General features: G+C 44.1%; 1 protein-coding gene across 1 annotated transcript in view; it reads right to left on the bottom strand.

The window, feature by feature from the left end:
* Positions 1-26,312, bottom strand: part of fstl1b (follistatin-like 1b) — a 97,211-nt gene that overhangs the window by 29,244 nt on the left and 41,655 nt on the right. The window contains exons 6-7 of the mRNA XM_084315162.1: positions 26,169-26,302; positions 19,945-20,063 (exon numbers count right to left, since the gene is read on the bottom strand). Of these exons, the coding sequence (XP_084171288.1) occupies positions 19,945-20,063; positions 26,169-26,302 (253 nt within the window). The remainder of the gene's footprint in view (positions 1-19,944; positions 20,064-26,168; positions 26,303-26,312) is intronic.

Raw genomic sequence — 26,312 nt, 5'->3', positions numbered from 1 at the left:
TATTGACTGCTATTATGAATGTTTATGTTGTCTCATTTGAAAAGGACTACACCAAATCAAATCAAATCACATTTATTTGTAAGGCCCGACAACACACGTTAATGTCCCCATGGGCCGTACACTTCTTCTTTAACACTTTGACTGCCCATCACGAGTTTTCTCGGGTTTACCCCCCGCTGGTTGAAGGCCCATCACAAGAATACTCGTTTTTTCACGTTTATTTATTTATTAGCGATCTGAAATCATATTTCATCAACCAAGTCTACTGTTGGAAAATCAACCACTCCAGGCGCTCAGATGTGAAAAAAGCGCCCCCTATCGTCTCCCAGATGGTAATTCACCCTTTTGGATTAAACTCAATGAAAATGAATGAGAAAAAAAAAACTGAATCCACGTTTTACTTCTCACTCATGCAACCGCTGTCGACCAGTTTCACTCTGGAGCTTCAGAGCAGCGGGATTATGTGTTTTTACACTATACTCGGTGGATCAATAAAATTATCGATTTTTTCGAATGGCGATCAGGAATTGGAATAATCCATTTGGATACCATCTGATCTCAGGTAAGGAATCTATGTTACCAGGCTTAGGATAATCAGATCAGTTTTCACGGAGATATAAGCTTTTATGTGATTACGTGATATGGCTGTTTGGCTGTGCGAGCGGTCAGTAAGTAGGAGAATCGATTTTCAGCTCGCGGCACGAGCGTGCATGTGCACACATACTATCGATAATCTAGCGTTTATTGTAAAACGATTTATAAATAGGCCGAAAAATTACAACGTTCTAGAATATTCCAGTAAAGGGCGATTATCATGGAATGTCTAATTTTTTCCGTGAAATCAAGTGCTTTTCAAAATGCTAGAAAACGGAAATGAAGCGATAAAAAAACGATCTGCTACGACAATGTTGACTGGAAAATGAGTCTTTGATAAGCGACGGGCAGATTAGACACATAGCCATAATTTAAAACATAGATTAGGCAATATTAACGTTAACATTGAAGTGGTGCTGGGAATTCAAGGAGGTAAACAGGAATTAAGCTTGGGCAGTGAAAGTGTTAAACAAGTCAAGAAGAAACATCACAATAAGTCAAGAACAAAACAAGAACACCATAAGGTCCAAAAAAATTAAGATAAATGCAAAATAAATAAATGCAACACCAAAAATTATAAACACAATTATGTATTTAGACCCTTCCCCCCCTAGCAGTCAAGTACGTCTATAGTGTACTTATCGTGTACAGACGATATATTTGTAGTCTAGTACATCCAGGGCCGCCTCAGGGGGTGTGCGAGCAGTGCGGTTGCACAGGGCCTCGCGGGAAGGGGGGCCTCGCACAATTTTTTTTTTTTTTAATAAAAAAAAAATATTTTTTATATATTATTTTTTTAATCTTTTTTTAATTTAAATTTTTTTGCGAGGCCCCCCTTCCCGCGAGGCCCTTTTTCATCACAGACCTAAAATCTAGTTTTGCTTATATGCTTATATATTTCACATTAGACACGTTCCTGGCTCTGAGGCTCTGCAGGCAGCAGAATTGGTTTCAATGAGGGGAGGGGTCAGGTAAGGTCGCGTCTGTTGAGTTCATTGTGTGTGTCTGTGTGCGTGCCGGGGGGGGGGGAGGTTGGGGGGGCGTGAACCGACTGATTGCCAGACGTGAGCGATTCGACTCACGCTCACGGCAATGAATCGGCTCTTATGAACGAGTCGCTCATGACCGACCCATCACTAGCGTCTGACTATTTCGCGCGTGCAGCATTGGAGCCTAGGTTATGCCAGTAAAGATGAAGAGGACATCGTTCGGCAGATGGACTGAAGATGAAAGTTGTTGCATGTTAGACAGTTCAGTCAGGCTAGCCATCCCGGCTAAAGACAGGGACAGCTAGTTAGCTTTAGCTACGTTATAATATTAAGTGTGGTTCAGTCGGGATATAGCCATGATGATGTCGGCTAGTAGCTAGCTTAGCTAAAGGCTAACTAGCGTTAGCTAACCTAGAGACAGCGCGTGCAGCATTGTTATGCCAAGATGAAGAGGATGGTCGTTCGGCAGATGAACTTCGTCAACTCCACGCGGTTGTCTCCATCCTCTTGGACGTTTGGTGAGTTTTTAATGCACTCTGTTCTATTCCCGCCGTGGATCTCTCTCTCTCTCTCTCTCTCTGGAGCCAAACTGGCCGACTAGCTGTTGTAGTACTAGTAGCTAACGGTGTGTGGCCTGGTGTCAGCACCTGTATTGCTTTTCTCATGTTGTACAGTTTTTCAGTGGTAGCCGCATAGCTTGCTTCTGCGTTAGCTAATGGTTAGCGATAGCCGGGTTGAGCTAACTGTTAGCCAGTTAGCTGTTTAGCTACGACGTTAGCTGCCGGCTGCGCTCGGCTGGGAACGTTAGTTTGATGCTATCAGTTAGCCTAGAGTTAGCTGTTAGCTTGTGCTACGACCATTGACATTAGCCGTGAGAATAGCAGGGGGTTCTGGCACTCTGACTACGACATCATCTTTGACAGAAGATGTAGTTGGGCCTGCACCATGACAAGGCTCCGGCCATAGCTTCTTTTTGTCCCGCCAGCGAGAGGCCTTTCGTCAACGTGGAGACCTGTGTTGCGGCCTTTCGCCCTGCGTTCCTCGTGCAGGTAAGATGTCATGACATTACCCCACTCTTCCTTCCTTCCCCTCCCGAATGTTTTGTTAATAACGATGTTTTTTTCCAGGCAAAACATATGTTACTTCACAACATTTGGAGATACGACATGTGCTGTGTGTGAATTGTCTTGGTCGTTTGTGTAGCTTGGGTAGCGTTGGGCCGTTGGCCAAAGCTGTGTGTGGCCTGGTGTCAGTACCTGGCTAGCCTATTTAGGTGAATGCTGTTTAGCTGTTTTCTCTGGTATAGACCCTCTTCTCTTTGGATTTAAGTGTTGATCTTTGTCCTTTTGGATCTATGTATATTCATGTTGCCTTTGTGAAGTTATCTTTTCCTTCTGTTTTGTTCTTCCATTAAAAGTTGAATATCCTTTTAGGGGCTCATCTTTGCTTATCTCTCTCATACATGCTCTCTCTCTAACACACACACACACGACAAACACACATGCTCTCTCTCTCTCTTTCTAACACACACAGTCTGCCTATGGCTGCCTTTCTCGATGGCTAGGCTGTGCTCGCTGAGTCTGTACCTAGTCAAGGATCTTCAGTCACAGTGCTCAGGTATTCTGCCACTGTGTACTCTCTGTTTAGGGCCAAATAGCATTTCAATTTCTTTCCAATGTGTCTCTCTCTCTCTCTCTCTCTCTCTCTCTGTACACTGAATATTGACTGTAGAACGGGAGCTCTCTCTCGCTCTCTCTCTTGCTATATGTTGACTGTATCATGCCCAGCCTCGGGCAGCGCTATTATTTAAGAATATGTTGACTGTATGAAAAAAAAAAAAAATTATATATATATATATATATATATATATATATATATATATTTTTTACCTTTTGGGGGGGGGGCTCACGTTTAAATCTCGCACAGGGCCTCGCATTTCTCCCAGGCGGCCCTGCGTACATAGTATGCTCATGGTGTACATACAAGGTATCTTTATCAGAACAGGCACCAACAGGGACTATTTACACAGGCAGGGGTCAGAGCGGGGTCACCGGGACACTGGGACAGGGTCTTAATATAGATCTGACGTCCGGACGCTATGGAGAAAGATATCATAGCTCAGCCACTGTGGCACTGGCACTTTCAGGGTAGGAAGACAGTCCCCGGCCATGGAAGTTGAAGGCCTAAAAAGTGGCCTTGGAAGTTGAAGGCCTAAAAAGTGGCCTTGGAAGTTGAAGGCCTAAAAAGTGGCCTTGGAAGTTGAAGGCCTAAAAAGTGGCCTTGGAAGTTGAAGGCCTGAATAGTGGCCCTAAAACAGAGTTTACATTGTGCTATTCCAGTTATCTTGTACAGTTAACCCTTTCACTACCGCGCTACAGAAGGTTAACCCTTTCACTACCACACTACAGACGGTTAACCATTTGTCGTGTGGCAGTGAAAGGGTCAACCTTCTGTATTGTCGTAGTGTGGTAGTGAAAGGGTTAAAGGCATCCAATCCCAAATCAATCCCCACTCGACTCCCATATATCAGACCGAAACCTTTCAGAAGGTTGAGTTACGTATGACCAGTAACCTTCAAATGACTTCCCATGTCAGCCTTTTCAGTAAGGTACGCTGATATCAGCTAAAACACACACCGTATTAGTGTGCTGGGTAAAAATGGTTTGGGCTGGTAAAGTAGTTGAGTGTGTCCTGGACTGATTAATTGATTGATTATTTTATTTCCGTGTCATGCACACAAAGTGCCCAACCCTCAAGACACCAACGATTATGTTCCCGTGTCCATTATTACATTACATTTAATTGAATTACCTAAATACAGATTACATGAATACAGATTACAGCTCGGTCTTAAACAAGGTATTCCGTCTTCTCTCCCGAGCTTGGTTAATAGATACAAGATCTGTAGCAGGTAACAAATCGCTACAAAAAAAAGTTCCCTTCCTGAAGCACAACTCAAGTTTTTCCATATTCATCCCGCTAAAGAGAATCAACATAAATGGAGGACATTTGACTGAAAAGTACTTCCCTTTCGTCCTTGTAGACAGGACAGAGAAAAAAAAAAAAATTAACCTTATTCTCAATTTCACCTACAGTAGCTCACACACCAAACAAAGTCTGTCCTCCTCTGGGGTGGCATTAAGTCAAGTCAAGAGTTTTATTTGTCACGGCATACGCAACGATTGTACAATAATATCAATCAAAACTTATTAACACGATATACCTCACATTCACCCTCCATTCACATTCTGGTGTTCTCCTGGTGTTCTCCATTAGGCCTGTAGGTGGAGCTATGACAGCACACGTACAGTACACACAGTACACACACCGATGGTGTGTGATGTGTCCAAAAATGTGAGTGAAATGATTGCACTGTATGCAGCTGTTTGTCTGCATTGCATTCCCCCCCCCCCCCCAACTCAGATTTAGGGTTGATACAGCCATCATAATAATATTGTTAATAACAATAACAATAATGATGTAATAATGTAAAAATTATCATTAAAAATACCTGATTATGAGAAAAAAAATTAGGATGCATGGAATATTGTTGAGGCACACTAGTTACAACTATATTTCAAACAGGCACTACATGTCAAAAAGGTTGCTGACCCCTGGTATACAGTGTGTGTGTTGTGTGTGTGCTCATGTGTGCTTGTGTTTGGAGAGTTCAAGACTCTGATGGCTTGGGGGAAGAAGCTGAGCCGAAGTCTCTCTGTCCTAGTTGCTGGTGTTCACAGGCGTTTGCCTGACCGCAGCAGCTTGAACAGGCTGTTGGGGTGGTGAGGGTCTTTCATTATTCTGCAGGCTCTGGATTTGCACCTCTTGTTGTATAGGACCTGCAGGGGTGGTAGTGCAATACCCGTAGTACGCTCAGCTGAGCGCACCACTCTCTGTAGGGCCTTCTTGTCCTGTGCCGTGCTGTTTTCATACCAGGCAGTGATGTTTCCAGTCAAGATGCTCTCTACAGCTCCGGAGTAGAAGGACTGGAGTATCTTCCCCGATACGCTGAACTTCCTTAACTGTCTCAGGTGGTAGAGGCGCTGCTTCGCTTTCTTTACTACTGTGTCTATGTGTGTTGACCATGTCAGATCCTCTGAGATGTGGACCCCCAGGTACTTGAAGCTGCTCACCCTGTCCACGGTAGTCCCGTTTATCCTCAGTGGTGTGTGTGTCTCCTGCTGTCCTCTCCTATAATCCACGATCAGCTCCTTGGTTTTACCAATGTTCAGGAGCAGGCTGTTGTCCTGGCACCAGCGTTCCAGTACCTCAACCTCCTCCCGGTAGGCCTTCTCATTGTTGTCAGAGATCAGCCCCACCACCACTGTGTCGTCCGCAAACTTCACTATGGAGTTGGAGCTGAACTTGGCCACCCAGTCATGTGTGTATAGTGAGTACAGCAGGGGGCTGAGGACACAGCCCTGGAGGGACCCAATACTCAGGGTGATGGTGTGGATGGACCGTGCTGGTTAGTTGGAGTGTGGTGTTACCGTGTCGGGGTGGTGTGTCCCCTTGATGGTTAGTTGGAGTGTGGTGTTACCGTGTCGGGGTGGTGTGTCCCCTTGATGGTTAGTTGGAGTGTGGTGTTACCGTGTCGGGGTGGTGTGTCCCCTTGATGGTTAGTTGGAGTGTGGTGTTACCGTGTCGGGGTGGTGTGTCTCCTTGATGGTTAGTTGGAGTGTGGTGTTACCGTGTCGGGGTGGTGTGTCCCCTTGATGGTTAGTTGGAGTGTGGTGTTACCGTGTCGGGGTGGTGTGTCTCCTTGATGGTTAGTTGGAGTGTGGTGTTACCGTGTCGGGGTGGTGTGTCCCCTTGATGGTTAGTTGGAGTGTGGTGTTACCGTGTCGGGGTGGTGTGTCTCCTTGATGGTTAGTTGGAGTGTGGTGTTACCGTGTCGGGGTGGTGTGTCTCCTTGATGGTTAGTTGGAGTGTGGTGTTACCGTGTCGGGGTGGTGTGTCTCCTTGATGGTTAGTTGGAGTGTGGTGTTACCGTGTCGGGGTGGTGTGTCTCCTTGATGGTTAGTTGGAGTGTGGTGTTACCGTGTCGGGGTGGTGTGTCTCCTTGATGGTTAGTTGGAGTGTGGTGTTACCGTGTCGGGGTGGTGCGTCTCCTTGATGGTTAGTTGGAGTGTGGTGTTACCGTGCTGGTTAGTTCTGATGGTTCCTGAGGCCCTGCTGTACACTGCTATTCATGTCCTTGGCAAAGACTCTGTCACTGTCTTTTGCGAGGCGGACTTGTGTTTGGCAGGTCGGAGAGGGTGGTTTGGAAACCTTTGACGTTTGATTAAAGACGGACGGCTTTGTTGAATTTTCTCATTGATCTCCTCACTTGTTTTAAGTCTTTCCTTGGAAGCAGATTGTGTATTGCAATTCTGTATATTGTTGTTATTTTGTATATTGTACAGAAAACAGGATAAAACATAAATAAATAAAACATTGTCTTATTGTATAGCATTTAATGTTTCTGGAAAGGATTTTATGTTTCTCTTTTATTACTTGTGATTTTATTACTGCACCTTAAGGTTGAGTCCCTAATCTCGTTGTATGCAAATATAATGACAATAAAGTACAATCTAATCTAGTCTATCTAATCAGATGAGATGATGCTGTTTGAGTGTGTCAGCCACCATCCTCCAGTCAGCATACCATGGACATTTACAAACGTAATCAACAGAGATGCAAAGCCATCCGTAAACGAAGACACCCGTCTGTCGAACCCCTATTCTTCTCTTACTGTACCGTAGCATTATTGAGCCAGTTCTCTTGTATGTTTGATGAACACTGTTACTCAGCTGAAAGAGTTGTACCCTTCCTGCAGACTTGTTGTACAGAAGAAAGTCGCTTTGGAAAAAAGTGTCAGCTAAATGACTAAATGTAAATGTAAATGTAGACTACCCAGAATAAAGGCCTTCCTTCTGGTCTTAGGTATAGACTACCCATGTGCAGGAAGACCTTCTTTATGGTCTTAGGTATAGACTACCCATGTGCAGGAAGACCTTCTTTATGGTCTTAGGTATAGACTACCCATGTGCAGGAAGACCTTCCTTGTGGCTGTAGGTATAGACTACCCATGTGAAGAAAGACGTTCCTTGTGGCTGTAGGTATAGACTACCCATGTGCAGGAAGGCCTTTTAAGTTACGTGAAATCCAGTCTGTGGTATATGAGTCAATCCATGTATTTGTCTCTGCTGTGTGACCCCTGTAATTGAATGTTGCAGTCAATCCTGTATGTTGTATAACTCTGTATGTCTTGTTTGTGATCTGCATGTACCTACTGTGGAAAATAGTTTCCTCCTGAGGACAAATATCTATCTCCCCTCACTGTCTTCCTGTAGGCCATGTGTGTCTGTGAGGACAATAGTGTTATACTGTCTTCCTGTGTGTCTGTGAGGACAATAGTGTTATACTGTCTTCCTGTGTCTGTGAGGACAATAGTGTTATACTGTCTTCCTGTGTGTCTGTGAGGACAATAGTGTTATACTGTCTTCCTGTGTGTCTGTGAGGACAATAGTGTTATACTGTCTTCCTGTGTGTCTGTGAGGACAATAGTGTTATACTGTCTTCCTGTGTGTCTGTGAGGACAATAGTGTTATACTGTCTTCATGTGTGTCTGTCAGGACAATAGTGTTATACTGTCTTCCTGTGTGTCTGTCAGGACAATAGTGTTATACTGTCTTCCTGTGTGTCTGTGAGGACAATAGTGTTATACTGTCTTCCTGTGTGTCTGTGAGGACAATAGTGTTATACTGTCTTCCTGTGTGTCTGTGAGGACAATAGTGTTATACTGTCTTCATGTGTGTCTGTGAGGACAATAGTGTTATACTGTCTTCCTGTGTGTCTGTCAGGACAATAGTGTTATACTGTCTTCCTGTGTGTCTGTGAGGACAATAGTGTTATACTGTCTTCCTGTGTGTCTGTGAGGACAATAGTGTTATACTGTCTTCATGTGTGTCTGTGAGGACAATAGTGTTATACTGTCTTCCTGTGTGTCTGTGAGGACAATAGTGTTATACTGTCTTCATGTGTCTGTGAGGACAATAGTGTTATACTGTCTTCCTGTGTGTCTGTGAGGACAATAGTGTTATACTGTCTTCCTGTGTGTCTGTGAGGACAATAGTGTTATACTGTCTTCCTGTGTGTCTGTGAGGACAATAGTGTTATACTGTCTTCATGTGTGTCTGTGAGGACAATAGTGTTATACTGTCTTCCTGTGTGTCTGTGAGGACAATAGTGTTATACTGTCTTCCTGTGTGTCTGTCAGGACAATAGTGTTATACTGTCTTCCTGTGTGTCTGTGAGGACAATAGTGTTATACTGTCTTCCTGTGTGTCTGTCAGGACAATAGTGTTATACTGTCTTCCTGTGTGTCTGTGAGGACAATAGTGTTATACTGTCTTCCTGTGTGTCTGTGAGGACAATAGTGTTATACTGTCTTCCTGTGTGTCTGTGAGGACAATAGTGTTATACTGTCTTCCTGTGTGTCTGTGAGGACAATAGTGTTATACTGTCTTCCTGTGTGTCTGTCAGGACAATAGTGTTATACTGTCTTCCTGTGTGTCTGTGAGGACAATAGTGTTATACTGTCTTCATGTGTGTCTGTGAGGACAATAGTGTTATACTGTCTTCCTGTGTCTGTGAGGACAATAGTGTTATACTGTCTTCCTGTGTGTCTGTCAGGACAATAGTGTTATACTGTCTTCCTGTGTGTCTGTGAGGACAATAGTGTTATACTGTCTTCATGTGTGTCTGTGAGGACAATAGTGTTATACTGTCTTCATGTGTCTGTCAGGACAATAGTGTTATACTGTCTTCCTGTGTGTCTGTGAGGACAATAGTGTTATACTGTCTTCCTGTGTGTCTGTGAGGACAATAGTGTTATACTGTCTTCCTGTGTGTCTGTGAGGACAATAGTGTTATACTGTCTTCCTGTGTGTCTGTGAGGACAATAGTGTTATACTGTCTTCCTGTGTGTCTGTGAGGACAATAGTGTTATACTGTCTTCCTGTGTGTCTGTGAGGACAATAGTGTTATACTGTCTTCCTGTGTGTCTGTCAGGACAATAGTGTTATACTGTCTTCCTGTGTGTCTGTGAGGACAATAGTGTTATACTGTCTTCATGTGTGTCTGTGAGGACAATAGTGTTATACTGTCTTCCTGTGTGTCTGTGAGGACAATAGTGTTATACTGTCTTCATGTGTCTGTGAGGACAATAGTGTTATACTGTCTTCCTGTGTGTCTGTGAGGACAATAGTGTTATACTGTCTTCATGTGTGTCTGTGAGGACAATAGTGTTATACTGTCTTCCTGTGTGTCTGTGAGGACAATAGTGTTATACTGTCTTCATGTGTCTGTCAGGACAATAGTGTTATACTGTCTTCATGTGTCTGTCAGGACAATAGTGTTATACTGTCTTCCTGTGTGTCTGTGAGGACAATAGTGTTATACTGTCTTCCTGTGTGTCTGTGAGGACAATAGTGTTATACTGTCTTCATGTGTCTGTGAGGACAATAGTGTTATACTGTCTTCATGTGTGTCTGTGAGGACAATAGTGTTATACTGTCTTCCTGTGTGTCTGTGAGGACAATAGTGTTATACTGTCTTCCTGTGTGTCTGTCAGGACAATAGTGTTATACTGTCTTCCTGTGTGTCTGTCAGGACAATAGTGTTATACTGTCTTCCTGTGTCTGTGAGGACAATAGTGTTATACTGTCTTCCTGTGTGTCTGTCAGGACAATAGTGTTATACTGTCTTCATGTGTGTCTGTGAGGACAATAGTGTTATACTGTCTTCCTGTGTCTGTGAGGACAATAGTGTTATACTGTCTTACTGTGTGTCTGTCAGGACAATAGTGTTATACTGTCTTCCTGTGTGTCTGTGAGGACAATAGTGTTATACTGTCTTCATGTGTGTCTGTGAGGACAATAGTGTTATACTGTCTTCCTGTGTGTCTGTCAGGACAATAGTGTTATACTGTCTTCATGTGTGTCTGTGAGGACAATAGTGTTATACTGTCTTCCTGTGTCTGTGAGGACAATAGTGTTATACTGTCTTCATGTGTGTCTGTGAGGACAATAGTGTTATACTGTCTTCCTGTGTGTCTGTCAGGACAATAGTGTTATACTGTCTTCATGTGTGTCTGTGAGGACAATAGTGTTATACTGTCTTCCTGTGTGTCTGTGAGGACAATAGTGTTATACTGTCTTCCTGTGTGTCTGTCAGGACAATAGTGTTATACTGTCTTCCTGTGTGTCTGTCAGGACAATAGTGTTATACTGTCTTCCTGTGTGTCTGTGAGGACAATAGTGTTATACTGTCTTCCTGTGTGTCTGTGAGGACAATAGTGTTATACTGTCTTCCTGTGTGTCTGTCAGGACAATAGTGTTATACTGTCTTCCTGTGTGTCTGTGAGGACAATAGTGTTATACTGTCTTCCTGTGTGTCTGTGAGGACAATAGTGTTATACTGTCTTCCTGTGTGTCTGTCAGGACAATAGTGTTATACTGTCTTCCTGTGTGTCTGTCAGGACAATAGTGTTATACTGTCTTCCTGTGTGTCTGTGAGGACAATAGTGTTATACTGTCTTCCTGTGTGTCTGTGAGGACAATAGTGTTATACTGTCTTCCTGTGTGTCTGTCAGGACAATAGTGTTATACTGTCTTCCTGTGTGTCTGTGAGGACAATAGTGTTATACTGTCTTCCTGTGTGTCTGTCAGGACAATAGTGTTATACTGTCTTCCTGTGTGTCTGTGAGGACAATAGTGTTATACTGTCTTCCTGTGTGTCTGTCAGGACAATAGTGTTATACTGTCTTCCTGTGTGTCTGTGAGGACAATAGTGTTATACTGTCTTCATGTGTGTCTGTGAGGACAATAGTGTTATACTGTCTTCATGTGTCTGTGAGGACAATAGTGTTATACTGTCTTCCTGTGTGTCTGTCAGGACAATAGTGTTATACTGTCTTCATGTGTCTGTGAGGACAATAGTGTTATACTGTCTTCATGTGTGTCTGTGAGGACAATAGTGTTATACTGTCTTCATGTGTCTGTGAGGACAATAGTGTTATACTGTCTTCCTGTGTGTCTGTCAGGACAATAGTGTTATACTGTCTTCATGTGTCTGTGAGGACAATAGTGTTATACTGTCTTCCTGTGTGTCTGTGAGGACAATAGTGTTATACTGTCTTCATGTGTCTGTGAGGACAATAGTGTTATACTGTCTTCCTGTGTGTCTGTGAGGACAATAGTGTTATACTGTCTTCCTGTGTGTCTGTCAGGACAATAGTGTTATACTGTCTTCCTGTGTGTCTGTCAGGACAATAGTGTTATACTGTCTTCATGTGTGTCTGTCAGGACAATAGTGTTATACTGTCTTCCTGTGTGTCTGTGAGGACAATAGTGTTATACTGTCTTCATGTGTGTCTGTCAGGACAATAGTGTTATACTGTCTTCATGTGTGTCTGTGAGGACAATAGTGTTATACTGTCTTCCTGTGTGTCTGTCAGGACAATAGTGTTATACTGTCTTCCTGTGTGTCTGTGAGGACAATAGTGTTATACTGTCTTCCTGTGTGTCTGTCAGGACAATAGTGTTATACTGTCTTCCTGTGTGTCTGTCAGGACAATAGTGTTATACTGTCTTCCTGTGTGTCTGTGAGGACAATAGTGTTATACTGTCTTCATGTGTGTCTGTCAGGACAATAGTGTTATACTGTCTTCCTGTGTGTCTGTGAGGACAATAGTGTTATACTGTCTTCCTGTGTGTCTGTGAGGACAATAGTGTTATACTGTCTTCCTGTGTGTCTGTGAGGACAATAGTGTTATACTGTCTTCCTGTGTGTCTGTGAGGACAATAGTGTTATACTGTCTTCCTGTGTGTCTGTGAGGACAATAGTGTTATACTGTCTTCCTGTGTGTCTGTGAGGACAATAGTGTTATACTGTCTTCCTGTGTGTCTGTGAGGACAATAGTGTTATACTGTCTTCATGTGTCTGTGAGGACAATAGTGTTATACTGTCGTCATGTGTCTGTGAGGACAATAGTGTTATACTGTCTTCCTGTGTGTCTGTGAGGACAATAGTGTTATACTGTCTTCCTGTGTGTCTGTGAGGACAATAGTGTTATACTGTCTTCCTGTGTGTCTGTGAGGACAATAGTGTTATACTGTCTTCCTGTGTGTCTGTGAGGACAATAGTGTTATACTGTCTTCATGTGTCTGTGAGGACAATAGTGTTATACTGTCTTCCTGTGTGTCTGTGAGGACAATAGTGTTATACTGTCTTCCTGTGTGTCTGTGAGGACAATAGTGTTATACTGTCTTCATGTGTCTGTGAGGACAATAGTGTTATACTGTCTTCATGTGTGTCTGTGAGGACAATAGTGTTATACTGTCTTCCTGTGTGTCTGTGAGGACAATAGTGTTATACTGTCTTCATGTGTGTCTGTGAGGACAATAGTGTTATACTGTCTTCCTGTGTGTCTGTGAGGACAATAGTGTTATACTGTCTTCCTGTGTGTCTGTGAGGACAATAGTGTTATACTGTCTTCATGTGTCTGTGAGGACAATAGTGTTATACTGTCTTCCTGTGTGTCTGTGAGGACAATAGTGTTATACTGTCTTCATGTGTCTGTGAGGACAATAGTGTTATACTGTCTTCCTGTGTGTCTGTCAGGACAATAGTGTTATACTGTCTTCCTGTGTGTCTGTGAGGACAATAGTGTTATACTGTCTTCCTGTGTGTCTGTGAGGACAATAGTGTTATACTGTCTTCCTGTGTGTCTGTGAGGACAATAGTGTTATACTGTCTTCATGTGTCTGTGAGGACAATAGTGTTATACTGTCTTCCTGTGTGTCTGTGAGGACAATAGTGTTATACTGTCTTCCTGTGTGTCTGTGAGGACAATAGTGTTATACTGTCTTCCTGTGTGTCTGTGAGGACAATAGTGTTATACTGTCTTCCTGTGTCTGTGAGGACAATAGTGTTATACTGTCTTCCTGTGTGTCTGTGAGGACAATAGTGTTATACTGTCTTCCTGTGTGTCTGTGAGGACAATAGTGTTATACTGTCTTCCTGTGTGTCTGTCAGGACAATAGTGTTATACTGTCTTCCTGTGTGTCTGTGAGGACAATAGTGTTATACTGTCTTCCTGTGTGTCTGTGAGGACAATAGTGTTATACTGTCTTCATGTGTGTCTGTGAGGACAATAGTGTTATACTGTCTTCCTGTGTGTCTGTGAGGACAATAGTGTTATACTGTCTTCCTGTGTGTCTGTGAGGACAATAGTGTTATACTGTCTTCCTGTGTGTCTGTGAGGACAATAGTGTTATACTGTCTTCCTGTGTGTCTGTCAGGACAATAGTGTTATACTGTCTTCATGTGTGTCTGTGAGGACAATAGTGTTATACTGTCTTCCTGTGTGTCTGTGAGGACAATAGTGTTATACTGTCTTCCTGTGTGTCTGTGAGGACAATAGTGTTATACTGTCTTCCTGTGTGTCTGTGAGGACAATAGTGTTATACTGTCTTCATGTGTGTCTGTGAGGACAATAGTGTTATACTGTCTTCCTGTGTGTCTGTGAGGACAATAGTGTTATACTGTCTTCCTGTGTGTCTGTCAGGACAATAGTGTTATACTGTCTTCCTGTGTGTCTGTGAGGACAATAGTGTTATACTGTCTTCCTGTGTGTCTGTGAGGACAATAGTGTTATACTGTCTTCCTGTGTGTCTGTGAGGACAATAGTGTTATACTGTCGTCCTGTGTGTCTGTGAGGACAATAGTGTTATACTGTCTTCCTGTGTGTCTGTGAGGACAATAGTGTTATACTGTCTTCATGTGTCTGTGAGGACAATAGTGTTATACTGTCTTCCTGTGTGTCTGTGAGGACAATAGTGTTATACTGTCTTCCTGTGTGTCTGTGAGGACAATAGTGTTATACTGTCTTCCTGTGTGTCTGTCAGGACAATAGTGTTATACTGTCTTCATGTGTGTCTGTGAGGACAATAGTGTTATACTGTCTTCCTGTGTGTCTGTGAGGACAATAGTGTTATACTGTCTTCCTGTGTGTCTGTGAGGACAATAGTGTTATACTGTCTTCCTGTGTGTCTGTGAGGACAATAGTGTTATACTGTCTTCCTGTGTGTCTGTGAGGACAATAGTGTTATACTGTCTTCATGTGTGTCTGTGAGGACAATAGTGTTATACTGTCTTCCTGTGTGTCTGTGAGGACAATAGTGTTATACTGTCTTCATGTGTCTGTGAGGACAATAGTGTTATACTGTCTTCCTGTGTGTCTGTGAGGACAATAGTGTTATACTGTCTTCATGTGTGTCTGTCAGGACAATAGTGTTATACTGTCTTCCTGTGTGTCTGTCAGGACAATAGTGTTATACTGTCTTCCTGTGTGTCTGTGAGGACAATAGTGTTATACTGTCTTCCTGTGTGTCTGTGAGGACAATAGTGTTATACTGTCTTCCTGTGTGTCTGTGAGGACAATAGTGTTATACTGTCTTCCTGTGTGTCTGTGAGGACAATAGTGTTATACTGTCTTCCTGTGTGTCTGTGAGGACAATAGTGTTATACTGTCTTCCTGTGTGTCTGTGAGGACAATAGTGTTATACTGTCTTCCTGTGTGTCTGTGAGGACAATAGTGTTATACTGTCTTCATGTGTGTCTGTGAGGACAATAGTGTTATACTGTCTTCCTGTGTGTCTGTGAGGACAATAGTGTTATACTGTCTTCCTGTGTGTCTGTGAGGACAATAGTGTTATACTGTCTTCCTGTGTGTCTGTGAGGACAATAGTGTTATACTGTCTTCCTGTGTGTCTGTGAGGACAATAGTGTTATACTGTCTTCCTGTGTGTCTGTGAGGACAATAGTGTTATACTGTCTTCCTGTGTGTCTGTGAGGACAATAGTGTTATACTGTCTTCCTGTGTGTCTGTGAGGACAATAGTGTTATACTGTCTTCCTGTGTGTCTGTGAGGACAATAGTGTTATACTGTCTTCCTGTGTGTCTGTGAGGACAATAGTGTTATACTGTCTTCCTGTGTGTCTGTGAGGACAATAGTGTTATACTGTCTTCCTGTGTGTCTGTGAGGACAATAGTGTTATACTGTCTTCCTGTGTGTCTGTGAGGACAATAGTGTTATACTGTCTTCCTGTGTGTCTGTGAGGACAATAGTGTTATACTGTCTTCCTGTGTGTCTGTGAGGACAATAGTGTTATACTGTCTTCCTGTGTGTCTGTGAGGACAATAGTGTTATACTGTCTTCCTGTGTGTCTGTGAGGACAATAGTGTTATACTGTCTTCCTGTGTGTCTGTGAGGACAATAGTGTTATACTGTCTTCCTGTGTGTCTGTGAGGACAATAGTGTTATACTGTCTTCCTGTGTGTCTGTGAGGACAATAGTGTTATACTGTCTTCCTGTGTGTCTGTGAGGACAATAGTGTTATACTGTCTTCCTGTGTGTCTGTGAGGACAATAGTGTTATACTGTCTTCCTGTGTGTCTGTGAGGACAATAGTGTTATACTGTCTTCCTGTGTGTCTGTGAGGACAATAGTGTTATACTGTCTTCCTGTGTGTCTGTGAGGACAATAGTGTTATACTGTCTTCCTGTGTGTCTGTGAGGACAATAGTGTTATACTGTCTTCCTGTGTGTCTGTGAGGACAATAGTGTTATACTGTCTTCCTGTGTGTCTGTGAGGACAATAGTGTTATACTGTCTTCCTGTGTGTCTGTGAGGACAATAGTGTTATACTGTCTTCCTGTGTGTCTGTGAGGACAATAGTGTTATACTGTCTTCCTGTGTGTCTGTGAGGACAATAGTGTTATACTGTCTTCCTGTGTGTCTGTGAGGACAATAGTGTTATACTGTCTTCCTGTGTGTCTGTGAGGACAATAGTGTTATACTGTCTTCCTGTGTGTCTGTCAGGACAATAGTGTTATACTGTCTTCCTGTGTGTCTGTGAGGACAATAGTGTTATACTGTCTTCCTGTGTGTCTGTGAGGACAATAGTGTTATACTGTCTTCATGTGTCTGTGAGGACAATAGTGTTATACTGTCTTCCTGTGTGTCTGTGAGGACAATAGTGTTATACTGTCTTCCTGTGTGTCTGTCAGGACAATAGTGTTATACTGTCTTCCTGTGTGTCTGTGAGGACAATAGTGTTATACTGTCTTCCTGTGTGTCTGTGAGGACAATAGTGTTATACTGTCTTCATGTGTCTGTGAGGACAATAGTGTTATACTGTCTTCCTGTGTGTCTGTGAGGACAATAGTGTTATACTGTCTTCCTGTGTGTCTGTGAGGACAATAGTGTTATACTGTCTTCCTGTGTGTCTGTGAGGACAATAGTGTTATACTGTCTTCCTGTGTGTCTGTGAGGACAATAGTGTTATACTGTCTTCCTGTGTGTCTGTGAGGACAATAGTGTTATACTGTCTTCCTGTGTGTCTGTGAGGACAATAGTGTTATACTGTCTTCCTGTGTGTCTGTGAGGACAATAGTGTTATACTGTCTTCCTGTGTGTCTGTGAGGACAATAGTGTTATACTGTCTTCCTGTGTGTCTGTGAGGACAATAGTGTTATACTGTCTTCCTGTGTGTCTGTGAGGACAATAGTGTTATACTGTCTTCATGTGTCTGTGAGGACAATAGTGTTATACTGTCTTCCTGTGTGTCTGTGAGGACAATAGTGTTATACTGTCTTCCTGTGTGTCTGTGAGGACAATAGTGTTATACTGTCTTCCTGTGTGTCTGTGAGGACAATAGTGTTATACTGTCTTCCTGTGTGTCTGTGAGGACAATAGTGTTATACTGTCTTCCTGTGTGTCTGTGAGGACAATAGTGTTATACTGTCTTCCTGTGTGTCTGTGAGGACAATAGTGTTATACTGTCTTCCTGTGTGTCTGTGAGGACAATAGTGTTATACTGTCTTCCTGTGTGTCTGTGAGGACAATAGTGTTATACTGTCTTCCTGTGTGTCTGTGAGGACAATAGTGTTATACTGTCTTCCTGTGTGTCTGTCAGGACAATAGTGTTATACTGTCTTCCTGTGTGTCTGTGAGGACAATAGTGTTATACTGTCTTCCTGTGTGTCTGTGAGGACAATAGTGTTATACTGTCTTCCTGTGTGTCTGTGAGGACAATAGTGTTATACTGTCTTCCTGTGTGTCTGTGAGGACAATAGTGTTATACTGTCTTCCTGTGTGTCTGTGAGGACAATAGTGTTATACTGTCTTCCTGTGTGTCTGTGAGGACAATAGTGTTATACTGTCTTCCTGTGTGTCTGTCAGGACAATAGTGTTATACTGTCTTCCTGTGTGTCTGTCAGGACAATAGTGTTATACTGTCTTCCTGTGTGTCTGTCAGGACAATAGTGTTATACTGTCTTCCTGTGTGTCTGTGAGGACAATAGTGTTATACTGTCTTCCTGTGTGTCTGTGAGGACAATAGTGTTATACTGTCTTCCTGTGTGTCTGTGAGGACAATAGTGTTATACTGTCTTCCTGTGTGTCTGTGAGGACAATAGTGTTATACTGTCTTCCTGTGTGTCTGTCAGGACAATAGTGTTATACTGTCTTCATGTGTGTCTGTCAGGACAATAGTGTTATACTGTCTTCCTGTGTGTCTGTCAGGACAATAGTGTTATACTGTCTTCCTGTGTGTCTGTGAGGACAATAGTGTTATACTGTCTTCCTGTGTGTCTGTCAGGACAATAGTGTTATACTGTCTTCCTGTGTGTCTGTCAGGACAATAGTGTTATACTGTCTTCCTGTGTGTCTGTGAGGACAATAGTGTTATACTGTCTTCCTGTGTGTCTGTGAGGACAATAGTGTTATACTGTCTTCCTGTGTGTCTGTGAGGACAATAGTGTTATACTGTCTTCCTGTGTGTCTGTCAGGACAATAGTGTTATACTGTCTTCCTGTGTGTCTGTCAGGACAATAGTGTTATACTGTCTTCCTGTGTGTCTGTCAGGACAATAGTGTTATCAGGTTGATCTAGTCTTATCTGTGGGAAGAAGCTCCATGGCCCTGGCTGTAGCTGTGACTCCTCCTCCTCTACCCCCCCCCCCCCCCCCCTGTGGAGACTGTGACTCGTCCTCCTCTAACCCCCCCCCCCCCCCCCTGTGAGACTGTGACTCCTCCTCCTCTACCCCCCCCCCCCCCCCCTGTGAGGCTGTGACTCCGCCTCCTCTAACCCCCCCCCCCCCCCCCTGTGAGACTGTGACTCCGCCTCCTCTAACCCCCCCCCCCCCCCCCTGTGAGACTGTGACTCCTCCTCCTCTACCCCCCCCCCCCCTGTGAGGCTGTGACTCCGCCTCCTCTAACCCCCCCCCCCCCCCCTGTGAGACTGTGACTCCGCCTCCTCTAACCCCCCCCCCCCCCCCCCCTGTGAGACTGTGACTCCGCCTCCTCTAACCCCCCCCCCCCCCCCCCCCCCCTGTGAGACTGTGACTCGTCCTCCTCTAACCCCCCCCCCCCCCCTGTGAGACTGTGACTCCGCCTCCTCTAACCCCCCCCTGTGAGACTGTGACTCCGCCTCCTCTAACCCCCCCCCCCCCCTGTGAGACTGTGACTCCGCCTCCTCTAACCCCCCCCCCCCCCTGTGAGACTGTGACTCCGCCTCCTCTAACCCCCCTGTGAGACTGTGACTCCGCCTCCTCTAACCCCCCTGTGAGACTGTGACTCCGCCTCCTCTAACCCCCCTGTGAGACTGTGACTCCGCCTCCTCTAACCCCCCCCCCCCCTGTGAGACTGTGACTCCGCCTCCTCTAACCCCCCCCCCCCCCCTGTGAGACTGTGACTCCGCCTCCTCTAACCCCCCCTGTGAGACTGTGACTCCGCCTCCTCTAACCCCCCTGTGAGACTGTGACTCCTCCTCCTCTAACCCCCCCGTGATGCTATGACTCCGCCTCCTCTCCCCCCCCCCCCCCCCCTGTGAGACTGTGACTCCGCCTCCTCTAACCCCCCCCCCCCCCCTGTGAGACTGTGACTCGTCCTCCTCTACACCCCCCCCTGTGAGACTGTGACACCGCCTCCTCTCCCCCCCCCCCCTGTGAGGCTGTGACTCCGCCTCCTCTCCCCCCCCCCCCCCCCCCTGTGAGGCTGTGACTCCGCCTCCTCTCCCCAGGCAGCGTGCCGTCAGAGAGAGGTCTCCCTCACATACCTACATGAACATAACAAACCAATACTTATTGTGCAACAAGGTTTATGGCATCTGTGGTTCCTGTAATCCTGGCCAGTTAAAGAGATTAGTCCCTTCACTCACACACACACACACACACACACACACACACACACACACACACACACACACACACACACACACACAACACACACACGCACACGCACACGCACACTGACCTGAGCAGCTTGTTGCTCTCCTGGTCAGCATAGGACTGCATGTCCACTCCAGACTCGTTGTGCTGGATGAACTTCAGCAGCTCAGCGGAGTCCAGCTGGGCGTCTCCGTTGTCGTAGTTCTGGAGGAACACAGACACATCGCAACGTTAAACCTGCACGATGAAGCGTTTTTTACCGATATCCGATATACCCCCCCCCCCCCCCCAAAACGGAATGATTTCAGGTCATTAACATTAACGGAACGTAGACCAAATGCGTCCACATTTTTATAGGATTCTAGCACATTTTCATAACAATAGCGAATATTACCGTTTTCATTGAGGTTTCTTACAAATTAACGATGCTTTATGTTGTCCTTTATATGCCGATTATCATTAAAATCTTAAATTGTACCATATGTCCCCCTTTAGACAACATATGTAACGCTACCAGCGCACTTTTGTTAAGATAATTAGTTTACCATTCGCGGTCGCTATACCGTCGCAGTAATAGGTTTACCGCTGTTCAGATCACGGCGAAGAATAGACACATCCCAGTGACCTGTGACCTGTGCTAAGGATCTTGGGAAATGTATTCATGTAGTTTTCAACATTTTCACCTTTTAATTTTAAACCAATGCTGCCATCTACTGACAACAGAAAGTGTTGTCTATCGTCACTTCCGTATACAGTGTCGCCCGAAACCCATTCTAGAGATTCCCACTTTTTACTGGGAATGGGGCGTGGCCGTATTTGGTCCCAGACAATAAGAGTGGCTGCGATTGGTCACTGTGACGTTACATATCTCTTGTCATGGAATTAACACAACATTATGCATACTTTTGACAATAAATAAAATAAGAATTTGTTCTTACTTGCTTGCCTGGGTAAATAAAGGTTAAATATATATATTTTTAAACCGATACCGATAATTTCTGATATTACATTTTAATGCAGCCGATAATATCGATAGGCTGATAATATCGGACATCTCTCATTTTCATGAAAACATATTGCTCACCTACACATCATGGTTTACACAACTTGACAGCATAATATCGAGGAGAAGTGGGAACGGGAAGCAAACTTTAGAAGAATGGGGAACAATGTGTAAACAACAACCAACGCCCAGACCAAGAGAGGATTTGAGTAGAAAAACAGTTGGGTTCTTCATCACACCTTCATAGAAAACATAGAGATGAAGGAGCAGAATGTTGGAGGGAATGTGGGAATAAAGCATTATAAGTAGAAATACCATTCGAATTCTAAGTGATAACTTTCCAGCTAACACTAGAAAGAGGAAATTGATAAATTTGTGTCTATTACAAGCCAAGAGAGTGATTGCTCTAACGTGGGTGACATTTATGGGTTTCTTGAGAGGTGTGAGAGTTTGAAGGAAAGAGATGGGAGAGGTGAGAGGTTAGGGATGGGAAGGAAGGACAAATTAGGGTGGAGAGGCCGAAGAGGGTTTTTATTTTTATGATTTCTTATAATTTATTTTACTGTATTTTTTTGTTGAATGTTTTTGTGTATGTCAATTTAAACTATAATTAGGGAAGGGAGGGGGTTGAATTCTATTTTTTGTCCTGTATTTGTGTCTTATTTGTGTGAAGAAAAAAAAGTACAATAAAAAAGAAATTATAAAATAAAAAATTATAAGTGATGTACTTGGATGGATGAATGTGATCCATGAGATCTATGTGATGTGTGTATTGAGAGGGCAGAAGGAGAGGTCTGAGGAGTTGGAAGGAGTTGGTGATGAGGCCCACAGGGACAAACTCTGTGTCGTTTGAGTTGAGGAGGTTGGTGTCTAATGGATGAAGGACGTCAGGAGGAGGAATTGCCTTTTTATTTATTTTTTTAAGTGCTGTTTTTGTTTGTATGTATGTCTTTAAACATGAAAAGTGCTTCTTTAGCGAAAACCACATAGTTGGTCTAAACAAGAAAAGAAAATGCCAACAGCAATGATGAAACAGTGACCACAAACACAAACACAAACACACACACACACACACACACACACACACACATACCATCTTCTTGCTGCAATCTTATCAACACAGAGCATTCCCAGGGTAGACCTACAGTAAATCTAATCTTTGATCCTGTGTGAGGTCACTGCTGGTTCAGCATTTTCAAGACCGCTTTAACACACATGAAGATTCCCAGCGCATAAATACTCTTCAACTGTGACTGTGTGTGTGTGTGTGTGTGTGTGCGTGTGCGTGTGTGTGTGTGTGTGTAATGATATGTAGGTTAAACCCTGAAGGCTCTTGAACTCTCATCATCCTTCAGATCAATAATGACTGGCTAACTAACCTTAACCCATACCTGAGAGTGTGTGTGCATATGTGTGTTTATGTGTCTGTGTCTGTATATGTATATGTGTGTGTGTGTTTATGTGTCTGTGTCTGTATATGTATATGTGTGTGTGTGTTTATGTGTCTGTGTCTGTATATGTATATGTGTGTGTGTGTTTATGTGTCTGTGTCTGTATATGTGTGTGTGTGTGCAGGGCCGCCTCAGGGGGTGTGCGAGCAGTGATGTCGCACAGGGCCTCGCGGGAAGGGGGGCCTCGCAAAATAAAAAATAAAAAAAAATTAAAAAAAAATTTTATTTTTATTTTTTTTATTTATTTTAATTTTTTTGCGAGGCCCCCTTCCCGCGAGGCCCTTTTTCATCACAGACCTAAAATCTAGTTTGCTTATATGCTTATATATTTCACATTAGACACGTTTGTAGAATGTGTCTGACTTGTTCCTGCCTCTGCGGCTCTGCAGACTGCAGTTTTCCGGTTTCTGCGGCTTTGCTGCTCTACAGATTTTAGGATAGTGTTTCCGGTCTCTTCTCCCGTCCGCCGTAATAGAAGAAGAAGAAGAAGAAGACACACGACACGAGGTAGAGGCAGGGAGCGAATTAACTTTTTGACTCACCGGCCAGTGGCGGGTAGATGGGAAGAGTCTACCCGCCAAGCATATTTCTTACCTGCCAAATTTTTTTTGATTAAAAAAATATATATATATATTTTATATAAAAAAAAAATTTTTAAATAAAATATATATTATATAATCATACTTGTAGTTGTATTATCTGCGAGACATCGCCACCACGCAATAAGTCAAAATGCTTGCTATCTGCAAACAGCTCCACTGTCTGTGTGTATACTTGAGTAGCCTCCAGCTCCAGCAAGGATTCTCCGGCCCTGCAGCTAGACCCTATATTCAGCTAGACCCTACATTCAGCATGCAAGGATTCTCCGGCGATGCAGCTGGACCTATTTATAAACGTTACCGTTCTTTTGTCAAATCACATTCAACATGCCCTCAGCTAGATACGCATTCAATCAATGTTATAAGACATTGATATCAGGAGCTATCTGTAGCTACTGCTAGCCCGGTAGATAACGTTAAGACAATTTAGTTTACTGGGACATATGGATCAACGTGAGCTAGCTAAGCTAGCTAACGAGGGACCGGAGGTATTATGCACTCGAGTAGACTATTGCTGGAGCATTTGTTGATATCAGCAGCTATCAGTAGCTAGCCAGCTAGATACCGTTAGACAATGCCTCGTCATGTATTAAACTAAACGTGAATAGTTGACTGGGTCATTGTTTAAACAGTAACGTTAGCTCTTGGAGGTCCGATATAGACTAGAGCAGATGAAGTAAACAAGCCAGATAGCTTCCGATTGGTCATTTGCTTTTTTTCTCATGAAACCAGTCACGTCACTCTACTGTGATTGGACCTAGTGCGATGTGGGACTTGTAGTTTTTTAACGATCTCGCGGCGGAGAAAAAAAAGACGAGCGGCTATAATCTGTACTCGCACAAGAGTATCGTTATGAAGTTATGAACTACACGTCTACACGCCACACGGCGGCAGCCCTCTTAAGTGTCATGCGCCAAAGGTAAAAACAGCCCGCCCCTGGCGGGCGGCAGGCTTTAGTTTCGGTCCCTGGGTAGAGGGATGATCAATTCAGCGCTATTCAGAGGAGCCAGTGGATGTCTTTTCAAAAGCAGCATGGATCAGAAGAAATTACACCGTGGGCCAAGAAAGTCTCCTTCCAACTTTACCATTGGCGCCGCATTGATACTGCGTTATGGTGAGTCAACCTATTATTATATTCCGCCGTGGACCTATCTCTCTCTCTCTCTCTCTGGAGCCAAACTGGTCGACTAGCTAATAGTACTACTAGTAGCTAACGGTGTGTGCCTGGTGTCAGCACCTGGCTGTATGTAGCCGCATAGCTTGCTTCTGCGTTAGCTAATGGTTAGCGATAGCCTGGTTGAGCTAACTGTTAACGTCGAAGCTAAACAGCTAACTCAAGGCTAACTGATAGCATCAAACGAACGTTCCCAGCCGAGCGCAGCCGGCAGTTAACGTCGAAGCTAAACAGCTAACTGGCTAACTGCCGGCTGCGCTCGGCTGGGAACGTTCGTTTGATGCTATCAGTTAGCCTTGAGTTAGCTGTTAGCTTGTGCTACGACCATTGACATTAGCCGTGAGAATAGCAGGGGGTTCTGGCACTCTGACTACGACATCATCTTTGACAGAAGATGTAGTCGGGCCTGCACCATGACAAGGCTCTGGCAGCAGCTTATTTTTGTCCCGACAGCGAGAGGCCTTTCGTCAACGTGGAGACCTGTGTTACGGCCTTTCGCCCTGCGTTCCTTGGTGCAGGTAAGATTAATGAAAATGTCATGACATTACCCCACTCTTCCTTCCTTCCCCTCCCGAATGTTTTGTTAATAACGATGTTTTTTTCCAGGCAAAACATATGCTACTTCACAACATTTGGAGATACGACATGTGTGCTGTGTGTGAATGTCTTGGTAGTTTGTGTAGCGTTGGGCCGTTGGCCAAAGCTGTGTGTGTCACAGTACCTGGCTAGCCTATTTAGCTGATGTCGGCCATTGGCTCCTTGCTGCTTTGGTTTCTCTATAGACCCTCTTCTCTTTGGATTTAAGTGTTGATCTTTGTCCTTTTTGATCTCTCATACATGCTCTCTCTAACACACACACACATGCTCTCTCTCTCTCTCTCTCTCTCTCTCTCTCTCTCTCTCTCTCTCTCTCTAACACACATGCTCTCTCTCTCTCTCTCTCTCTCTCTTTCTAACACACACAGTCTGCCTATGGCGGCCTTTCTCGATGGCTAGGCTGTGCTCGCTGAGTCTGTATAGTCAAGGATCTTCAGTCACAGTGCTCAGGTATTCTGCCACTGTGTACTCTCTGTTTAGGGCCAAATAGCATTTCAATTTCTTTCCAATGTGTCTCTCTCTCTCTCTCTCTCTCTCTGTACACTGTATATTGACTGTAGAACGGGAGCTCTCTCTCGCTCTCTCTTTAGCTATATGTTGACTGTATCATGCCCCGCCTCGGGCAGCGCTATTATTTAAGAATATGTTGACTGTATGGAGAAAAAAAAAAAAAAAAAAAAAAAAAATATATATATATATATATATATATATATAACTTTTTATTTATTTTTTTTAACCTTTTGGGGGGGGGGGGGGGGGCTCGCGTTAAATCTCGCACAGGGCCTCGCATTTCTCCCAGGCGGCCCTGTGTGTGTGTGTGTGTGTGTGTGTGTGCGTGCGTGCGTGCGTGCGTGCGTGCGTGTGCGTGCGTGCGTGTGTGTGTGTTAGCTCTTACACAGAGTGTGATGCCTCTCAGCTGCCACTAGGGGCAGAGTAAGAGAGAGAGAGAGACAGATAGAGTGAGATAGACAGTGAGAGAGAGACAGAGAGAGAGAAAGATAGATAGTGAGAGTGAGAGAGAGATAGAGAGGGATAGATAGATAGAGAGAGTGAGACAGAGAAAGATAGAGAGAGAGCACGAGAGAGTGAGAGGGGAAGAGAGAGAAAGAGAGACAGAGGGAGGGATTGCAGGGTGCTCAATAAGTGTGTTTACATACACAAAGTCAGTAGTTATAGACCATTTCCCGCCAACGACCCCCAAATGTATACACATGATACACATGTATTAGATGTGATTTAGTCTAGAATTCCATTTCTGTCTCTACTGTATTTGAGGAGATAGAAGCCGAGGCTACACCAACCAGTAAAGAGTCTATTTGTGATAAGAGCTTTCATTAAAAAATAATATATACATGTTCCTTCCACTAAACACATACACACCAGAGAGAGAGAGAGAGAGAGAGAGAGAGAGAGAGAGAGAGAGAGAGAGAGAGAGAGAGAGAGAGAGAGAGAGAGAGAGAGAGAGAGAGAGAGAGAGAGGCCCACCTTGAAGTACTTCTTCTGCAGGATGTCAGAGAAGTTGGATCCCTTCACAAACCAGCCGTCTGGGACCACCTCAGTCTGGAGCCACTGGATCACACGGTTCCTCAGCTCGTTACGGTCCGCCACGTAGCACACCACTGGAGGTAC

The sequence above is a fragment of the Notolepis coatsorum genome (genome assembly GCF_963971535.1).
Source record: "Notolepis coatsorum genome assembly, chromosome: 5".
NCBI classification, from domain to species: domain Eukaryota; kingdom Metazoa; phylum Chordata; class Actinopteri; order Aulopiformes; family Paralepididae; genus Notolepis; species Notolepis coatsorum.
The sequence above is the reverse complement of the archived record's forward strand: the minus strand, read 5'-3'. Positions and strand labels throughout refer to the sequence as shown.